This window comes from Ursus americanus, chromosome 1 (genome assembly GCF_024610735.1).
Source record: "Ursus americanus isolate L20-20 chromosome 1, mUrsAme1.1.p, whole genome shotgun sequence".
Classification (NCBI taxonomy): Eukaryota; Metazoa; Chordata; class Mammalia; order Carnivora; family Ursidae; genus Ursus; species Ursus americanus.
In genome coordinates, this window is record NC_142127.1 from 10,388,229 (window position 1) to 10,397,034 (window position 8,806).

An 8,806-nucleotide genomic window follows, 5' to 3' on the forward strand; every position below is an offset into this window, starting at 1 on the left:
AAGGCCTTTCTGTAACTGTTGACCATCTATCTGGTTTACCACCCTTGAATAGGAATAAGCTCTGTTTCCAAAACTTCAAGCCTGAAGCCTGGCTTCAAAGGTTTGGGCTGCTACCTCTGAGAACCGTGAAGGAAATTTCCAAAGAGCAACTCCGGGGTCCCCAGATAAGGTCTGAGCTAGGGTGGCCTTATAGGAAAGGATCCTATTGCCCTGGGTGATGATCTGGACGTTGGAGTTCTAGAATTCGTGAACAACCGCAAGCCCCTTCCTCAGGGCACATGCAGTAAGGTGGCAGGTGAAAAGTGTCCAGGCAAGAGGGGACTCTCGATCCCTACTGGACATCGGGGCTGGAAACGGCGCATCAGTGGCCTGCGGGAGAGGGGAAGGCATGACCCCTGGGCAGCAGAGGCAGGGCCCGTGCGGAGGTCCCAGAGGGAGTGAATGGGCCTATGGGCACCAGGTGCCTGTCTCCCTGGCTGACAGCTGGTCTCTGGGCCAGGTGCAGCTGGAGGTTCAGAAGAAGTGGCGGCAGTGGCACCTCCGTGAGTCCCTACTGCGCCCCGTGGCCCTCAGCTCCTCCTCCTTCAGCAACGGCACCAGCGGCCTCACCCACAGCACCAAGGCCAGCACGTCGGAGCCCAGCCGGGCCACCTGCAGGGCCAGTGTCATCTGAGTTTGAAGCGGGGCCACCCACGGGACAGACACCGGGACGGGTCATGAGAAGGCCAGACACTGCTGCGGGACAGTCCCAGATCCGCCTTCTCAGCAGACATCATCTGCTTTCTCCTGAGACCAACCATCCCCCCTCCTCTGAGCCTTGGGTTGGGAGGGGGCTCTGGTGATGTTTCTCGGGACTGAAAATAATGAGGGGAGCATGGGGCAGGAAGAGGGCCTGGGTCAGGGGCTCCTGAAGAGGACAGAGAAATAACGTTAGCTGGGATGGGTTTGCCCACTCTTTTGACCCCTTGAGACACAAGGTGAAGGACGCTCCTTCTCGCTTCCCTACTCCTTCCTGGAGTTTTCAGGGCTATGTCTGAAGCCCAGGAAATAGGAGGAACGGGAGACCCTTGGCCCTGGGTGGACCCTCCCCATGCCTCATTACAGCTCACGCGTCTAGTAGCTCTGATCTGACAGCCTCAAGACAACAGAATTCATCTGACCAAGTCAGCGAGGCCAAGAGAGCCCCAAGACCCCCAGCTTCCTTAGTAACCCTAGCGTGGTACAAGGCACCCCTCTGTTCCTCCTGCTTTCAGTTATCTGCAGCCCCGGGGGCAGAATAGCTGGCCATGGGGCATGATTTCATCGGACAGAAACGGAGAAACAGGTTCACCAAGGTCCCATGACTTGCCCGAGATTCTCAGCAAGAAGGGGCAGTCAGTCCAGGGCTTTTGGTTTCAAATCCCCATGCTTCAAGGCTGCACCTGTTTCTTTACTCCTGGGTAGGGGACAAGGGACAGGGGCCTGCCTCCCTGTCTTATGGGACTCTGTCTCCCCTTTAATCTCTGGATCTCAGTTCCCTTGACTGTGAGCATTCCCTCACTACCAGCCATGTGAGGATTGAAGTGAACTGAACATTCGAACCCTTTTCTAAAACAAAGCCTACCAATGTTCAGGGAGGAAAGCATTCCAACAGAGAAAAGGCATCTTGCTGGTGGGTGACCCTGGACAAAGGCTGTCCCCCTCTGGGCCCTGGTTTCCCACCTCTACTCCTCCCCACTGCAGAAACAATGAGGTCACCCCTCGCCCCAGGTGAATGGCTCCTGGAATGAAAGGTCAGGTGCTTATTTCCCAGGGCTGAGAACCCAGCGTGTCTGGTTGATGAGCTCTGCTCTCTGAAAAACAGATTGGCCCATGACACCTTTCTTCAGTGATCTCCATGGACTCCATCTACGTTCTGGAGTCCAAGTTTTGTAAAACCCACAAGAGATAGATAGAAGCACCCTGCCCAGCCCAGGAGGGGGAACCTGCAGTGATCAGGGTGGGGCAGAGACCAAAAACCCGCGCCGGGAGCAGCAGCCAGAGTGGACCCAGTGAGGAGAGAAGGCACTCGTGTGGAATAAATGGCTGAGGGCGAAAACCCCAGCTCCGGATCAGAAGAGGCACTGGAAAGGGGGCAGATAGTTACCCAGAAAGGCACATCTGCTGGCCAGGACGGAAATCTCCACTGGTGCCTGGTTCCCTTCACTTACACTCATCCCCAGGACGCTGTTAATCCTTACTCCAGGCCCAGCAAGGCCCCTTTACCCCCTGGATTTCCGCAGGGCCAGATACATGCTCTTTGGAAGTGTGCTCTAGGATCGAAAATGGTACCTGAGGCCATCTTGACCCTTATCAAAGCTGGACACGCACACACACTTGCCTCGGGAGAACTGTGTATTGGAAGGCTGGCAGGCGTCATGGGAAGCTTGCTGGAAGGGCTGGGGCAGGACTCCCACAGACAGGACAGCCGGCTGCTGGAAGCTGCAGTTATTCAAGGATTATGCTCCCCCCCCCGCCAAGAGCAGGGTTCACATCGAGTCAAATGGTTTGAAAACGCAGCATGTGCAAGAAACTGAGGGAATCCTGAATTCTGCGTCCCGAGCATGACCGAAGCTAGAGCAGGGAAATGTGCCCAAAGGCCCTTTGAGCTGGTGAAAGAAAAATCCAAGGCACTGGCTGGCTATGCTTCCATGGAGGAATGATCCACTCTGGGCAACCCCAGGAGACCCCAGGGACCTTACAGTCCCTATCCTGGCGCACAGCCAATAAAGCAAGTGCGAGCCGCGCTTTGCTGCGCAGCCAGCCCAGGCACCCGTTACCCACGCTGCCGCCAAATCTATTCCCATCCTGGGAAGGAGGATTCAAGAAAAGAGTTTTACAACATGTTACTACTCCTAAAATCAATATCCTAATAACTTGGCTAAGCCGTGCAGCTGGTGGCACTGAGCCACCCTTGTGGCCTCTGGCCCTGCAGGCCAGCTGCAAAGGCCGCTGAGCTGCTTCTGGCCAACCACTCAAAGGTTATCGGCTGAGAGGCAGCAGTTTCAAGGTCATTGTCCCCCCCACCCACCCACCAGAGGTCACGTGTTGGAAAAGTCCCATCTTGACCACACTTGCTTGTAGAACCTGATGTCCTCAGATTTAGGAGGGGGGCCTAAAATTTCCTTGGTTGGCCCCAGGGCTGGGTGATGCTGTTGATGTGAAGGCCACTGATGGCATTGAGAAAGAAGAGGAAGGAGGCCGTGAACTCGCACCAGAACATCAGGGTAAAGCCAGTGAGCGTGACATGGTTCCAGAGGAGAATCACAAAACTCAGGAGCCCCCCGGAGGAGAGGACGAAGGAGATGAGGAGGACCACAGAGCCCATGGCCCACTTGCGCCGTGAGTGGAGGTCCTCACACACCTGGGACACCATGAGGAGCTCTAGGCCCAAAATGGCAGCCACCACGGCCAAGGCATCCACGCTACGGGCCAGGACCATGCCCACGGCCAGCCCAGGCACTTGGGCCCGACTCAGGTCTCTGAGACAGTGTGTCCCCGTCTGGTTGGAGGAAGTGCAGAAGTGCCAGAGCCCGAAGAGGCGGTCCTCAGCCAGCAGCCAGTGGCCATCGCAGATGGAGACAGAGGAGAGGACCAAGGCCAGGGCAGCACACACAATGATGAGGGCCCGGATGAAGGATTCCAAGAAGGGCCGCTGGGGCCTCCTCTGGGCCAGCAGCCTCTGGGCCTGGAAGACACCACGGAGGGCATGTCAGGGAGGGCCCTGCTCCACCCCTCCAACCTCTTCAGGGAAAACCCTTGTCCCTGTCCCCAGCTTCCCCAAGCCTTATTTTCTGCAGCAGTCTCCTTCGAGACCCAGAACGCCCACCTTTGCAAGTCGCTTCCTTCCTAACTCCTCCTTGGTTTTCAGCACAGGCCCACCTGCTGAGGGAGCCTTTCCCCCCCCATTCCACCTGCTCCCTGTCCTCGACTGAAGACCTAGAAGCACCGACTGCCCAACTATTCACCAGGCATGGAAGGTTCCCTGACCTTTCTTTCTTCAATGATCTTCACGAATAAGAAATCCAAATTCTATTGACCAGCAGGCTGGCAGGTCCTAGTCTGTTCTGAATTCAGGAAACTTGTCAGGCCAGGCTGGTGTGACCTTGAACTTGCAGTACCCCTGGGTTTCTTTGTACACAAAGCAAGAATCTGGGCACCAGATTATTAGTATTTTTCTTTATTAGCACGCTAATACAAGGCTATCTTCCCCCCTCCCAGGACTTCCCAGTACACTTCAGTTTTACCCTCATCTCCACCCAGCTGGTTCTGCACATACCGGACTCCATGTTATTACCCTGTTTTCCTCGGTACTGAAAATGATGTTTGCACTTTGCCCTCCAGTCTTGCTCAGCCTCAACCTGAACCCCACCCAGATTTTGCCAATCGTTATGTCTGTCTAGCAGCTTCTGGGCATAGATAGGCTACTACAGACTCTCCTTCAGCCTCTAGTTTCAGGCCTGAAGGGTGAGCCCAACCCTCTCTTCGGGTGAACTGGGCCAGGTGTCCAGTGAGGTGTCCCTTATCTCACAGCCCCGGGATACCAGCCAGGCAAGGGCTCCATCCCCAACTAGAAAGCAAAAAAGGAAAAATACTTCATTCAAAGAGTCAAACTCCTTACCACTGCCCACAAGCCCTCCACCTCTACCCTGCCTCCCTCTCCCACTTCACCCCCCAGCACACTCTTCCTGCGCCCCCCTTGCTCGGACACAGCAGCACTCTTTGCAGACCCAAAGACAAGCCTAGAATGTTCTTCCTCAGACCTACTGGCCCCTCGGCCTAAAAGGCTCTTCTCCAGGCTACCTCCTTTTTTCCATTCTTCGTGTTTCCGTGGAAATGTCGCTTCCTCACAGAGATCTTTCCTGCCTCCCCAATCCCACACCCAAACCAGGTCTCCTGTCAGGCGCCCTGTTTTCTTCACTGTTCTGACCACGAGTTACCCATTCCCTTTTGACTTGGACTTATATAGCCATGCTCCTGGAGACTCCCGCCGTCAGAGCCCCAGCAGGAACATCAGGCCGACTGCTAACCTGAGCAAGAGACACCACTCAGTTCCAGCCCCGAGGGACACAGGAGTAAGGACCTGGTTTGCTTTCAGCGCTTCGCTGAAGCAGGGCCCTCTTTTACTCCAATCTGTGAGGTTGGTAGAGTAGGAGCTCCCCCGGGGGTGTGTAAAGAGAGTAACTATGTCATGCAGAGGTCAGATGACTTCCCCAAGATCACTCAACCTAAATCACAATAAAGCCTGTACTGGCTGCCTGGACAATTACATAATGTGCAGGGCGTGGGATGCACTCAGCCAATACATACCGATGGGGGCCTTCCAAGTACCGGGCCTTTGTGCTAGGGGCTCAGTATTACTGGTGAGGAAAAGGAGTAGGGAGTGCAGTGGGATGCCCGAGGTGGGGTCAGGGCCTCGACTCACATCCCCAGACAAAGGTAGCCTGTGGTGTTATAAAGAACACCCCAGTGGAGTCGGCTGTGGTTCTCAAATCGTGACCCCTTGCTTCCCAAGCGGCGTCCAGGTGCTGAAGCAGGGGGAGTAGAGGCCACTGAGCTGGCCAGCTAGGACTGCTCCCGCACTTCAACCACAGTGGGTCCTTCTTCCCTGCTGGAGACACTGGGAGCCTAAGGAGTGTGTGTTGGATTTCATCAGGGGGAAAAAAAAAAAGGCTCTCCTGCTAAGAAACAGACTAAAGAAATCTTGAAACCTCTGTGTCTACAAACCATTAAAGGCGTTTTTCCTTGGGTGCCTTCTGAACCTCTTTGGCCCTTGGTGTCTCATCTACACAATGGAATTGGCGACCCCTGCAGGAGAGCAGGTGTCATGAAGTTACCTGGCCAGGTGACGAGGCCCCTAGAAGTTGGTTGGTAAGGTCCTGGGCTGGGAGAGTGCCAGATGCAAGGCCTTAAGTGACGAAACACGGGACCCAGAAACTAGAGAACAGGTATGTCCCGTCCCCTGCTCAGCCCCACCTGCCCTGGGCATGGACTGGACTTTAGTCTCCAGCCCTTCAGACATCACACTGGGATCAAAGAGAAGACAGCTCATTTCTTCCCCCTCCCGCCTCAACGCAGGGCTTCGTTAAACTCCCTGATCACCAAGAAAACTCCCAAGGGTTAAACGAGATGGTGTATGTAAAGGTGCTTGGGGGGCTACTGATGATATGAGCAACAGGATCAACGCGTATTGGGGTCTTCATTCCTAACCACCTGGCACCACACGCAGCTCTGCTGACTTACAGTGACCCAGAGCCTAAAACCTTCTCCTGGAGAGCAGCTCGCAGCAGTGCGGTCAGCGGAGGGCCAGTGGACAAGAGGGAATCAAGGCTGTCTAGTCCTGCCCCTGCCCTGCCCGCCTCCAGCTGTGGGACCTTGGCCAAGGCACTTTAATCTCTTTTCCTCCATGAAAAAATGTGTTTCTCTTTTCCATCTCTAAACCCGAATGATTTCTATGATCTAGGACAGGGTCACTCGGCACTCCTGGGCCACTGAGTTCAATGCCAAGGTCTTCTTTTCCTCTATATCCCAGGACCCCACCGGCTCCCCTCAACCCCAGAGGCCCTGCTCACTATTCCATCCTCACATCCCCAACACTCCCCTCCAGCCTCTCCCCACTCTGCGCAGGCCCAGGTCAGGCCCCCATCATTATTAACCAGAGATTTCTTGGCCAGCTTCCTAAAGAGCGGGCCTGCACAGCCCCAGCCAGTCTGCTTTTTGCTGTCGTCTAGCACGCAGGCTGCCGCTTTCTCCGGGTTTTCTCACCTACGAAGGAAGACACGGCATCTTCCTCCCAGTGGTTGTGGGTGGGGCTGGAATGAGTTATCCCAAGAGCTTAGAAGAGCCCCTGGCTGGGCTTTAAGGGGCTCCTAAACAGCAGCGACTAGTGGCAGACCTGGACAGCGCCCACCCCGCAGGGCAGGCTGCGCCGCGCCCCACCCTCCGGACAGAGCCTCGGGGCTTGAGCTCCTCTCGCGCACGCGCTCCCCACAGCCCTCCCCCTCCTCTCCCTACGCTAACGAGGTCCCTCACCTGCTGCCAGTCTTCCCGCCCCTGGCCGCTCCGGGCGCGCACACAAGGCCCCAGCCCCGTTAATCCAGCCTGCCGATGTTGCACCTCTTAATTTAGCACTCACTTCCCCACACGTCTTCTAAATCCTTGTTTACAAGGCCCTCTCCGCAGCTGGACCGCGGGGCTTCAGGAGGGGAGAAACCACACCCAGTCCCACCCATTTCACTGCGGGGCCCCTTCTTCCCAGGGCCTGTCCCGGACGCTCCCCCTTCAAGACCCAAGGTTCTGATCCAGAACAAAGAGGAGGGGCTCGCTGCAAACCGTCCCTCCTACCCCCCGCCCCCGCCCCGGCGGTTGTGTCCCGGCTAGATGGGGTTTGGGGGGTGACCGGCGGTAAGGTTTCTCCTGTTAGTAAAAAGTAGAAAGGGCAAGTAGGATTCGTAGCCAAGAAATCCTGCTTTGAATCTCGATTATGTCGCTTAGCCGGCTGCCGTGGGCTGGCTCCTTCACCTCCGAGCCTCAGTGACTTTGTCCATAAACTGGGCGAACAGCACCTACCAGAGTCAGTGTCGGGGTGGGGGGGGGGTGGGCATCTGCATGCAAAGTCAACGAGCCTCTCTAATCGTTGGGACCGTCCGGCCAGAAGACTCGGGACAAGGCGAGCTGGCCGCGGAGAAGCTCGCTCGCAGGGTAGCTAGCGGTCCCGCCACTGAGTTGCTTTTGGACAACAGTGCACCCGAGGGGAGGGGGGCAGGAACGGGTAGGTTCTCAGCCAACAAAAACATCCTTCGCCAGTCTGAGAATCATACCTTTGGGGCATGCGGGTCCCTCCCCTCGCTACAGCCTTCTCTATTAAGTCAACTCGCGGTCCAGCGAGTGCGTCCCCGCCCCAGCACCGAGACGCGTTTGGGAGATGGTCTTTCTAGCCCCTGACCAAGAAAGTTCTGGCTTCCCCGGAGACGCATTCTCACGTTACATAAGACATGCCTCACTTTGCAAGCCGAGTGTGTCCATCCCTCCACCCCAGACACGCCTCTCCGTTTTTAAAAAGGAGGCACCCCTCTGGTGAGCCTAACCACGGTTCCTGGTGACCCCGAAGAGAAGGAGAAAAATCCACCCAAGCAGCTTGGGAGCCACGGGTGCTTGCAGGGCAGCAGGAGACCGCGCGCAGGAGCAGCCCTGGGCGGGCGGGGGGCGCCCCCAGGTTGCTTCCGGCCCACCTTCCTCCGAACCCCTCAAGCTTGCAACAGAGGGCAGGCACGACGGGGCACTCCCGGCACCCCCGTCCCCCCGCGGCCGGATCTGTTGCTCCGCGCAAAGTCCCCTCCCGCCTCCGGGTGGGGCAGAGCCCCGGGCCGCTCGGGGGCAGCCGGCTCGGCGCCCCGCGGGGTCCCCGGGGTTACCTGCACGGCGATGGCAGTCATGCTGCGCCCGGGCTCGGCCGCGCGCTCTTCCTCGCGCCCTCCAGCCACTCGGCAGCCGCTGCCTGCTCCCGGCCCGGACCTCTCCCCGGGGGCGGAGCAGGGCGGCTGGAGGGCGGGGGGAGAGGGACAGGGCAATCAAAGCCGAGCACTGGAGCCCGGGGCGGGCGCGTCTGGCCTCGCCGCCCTCCGCGGCTCGGTTTACGCTGAGTCAGCGCTGGCGGCCTGGAGGAGCCCCCGGGCAGGGGCGGGGAGGGAGGGCTCGCGACCAGGGGGCGCGGACCAGGCCTGAGCTGGCCAGGGTCCCCCACAGTCTGAGGGAGGAGGATCTGACATTCGCGGGAGGGCTGACCCGG

At 57.7% G+C, this 8,806-nt stretch overlaps 2 protein-coding genes across 2 annotated transcripts in view; one reads left to right on the plus strand and one right to left on the minus strand.

Annotated features, from left to right (window-relative positions):
- SCTR (secretin receptor) overlaps nucleotides 1-5,779 on the plus strand; it is a 74,712-nt gene extending 68,933 nt beyond the window's left edge. Inside the window, exon 13 of the mRNA XM_045804094.2 lies at nucleotides 500-5,779. Coding sequence (XP_045660050.1) covers nucleotides 500-673 — 174 coding nt within the window. The 3' untranslated portion in view covers nucleotides 674-5,779. The remainder of the gene's footprint in view (nucleotides 1-499) is intronic.
- TMEM37 (transmembrane protein 37) lies at nucleotides 2,849-8,682 on the minus strand. The gene is made up of 2 exons (XM_045804096.2): nucleotides 8,433-8,682; nucleotides 2,849-3,706 (listed from the first exon to the last, which is right to left on the minus strand). Exons 1-2 carry the CDS (start codon nucleotides 8,451-8,453, stop codon nucleotides 3,134-3,136), a joined length of 594 nt encoding a protein of 197 aa, XP_045660052.2. The 5' UTR covers nucleotides 8,454-8,682; the 3' UTR covers nucleotides 2,849-3,133.
- Nucleotides 8,683-8,806: the final 124 nt, after the last annotated feature.

Coding starts and splice junctions, on each gene's coding strand:
- TMEM37 (XM_045804096.2), bottom strand. CDS start 8,453: ATGACTGCCATCGCCGTGCAG. Junction 3,707..8,432: donor TGACTGCCATCGCCGTGCAG/GTAACCCCGGGG, acceptor GGTGTCTTCCAG/GCCCAGAGGCTGCTGGCCCA.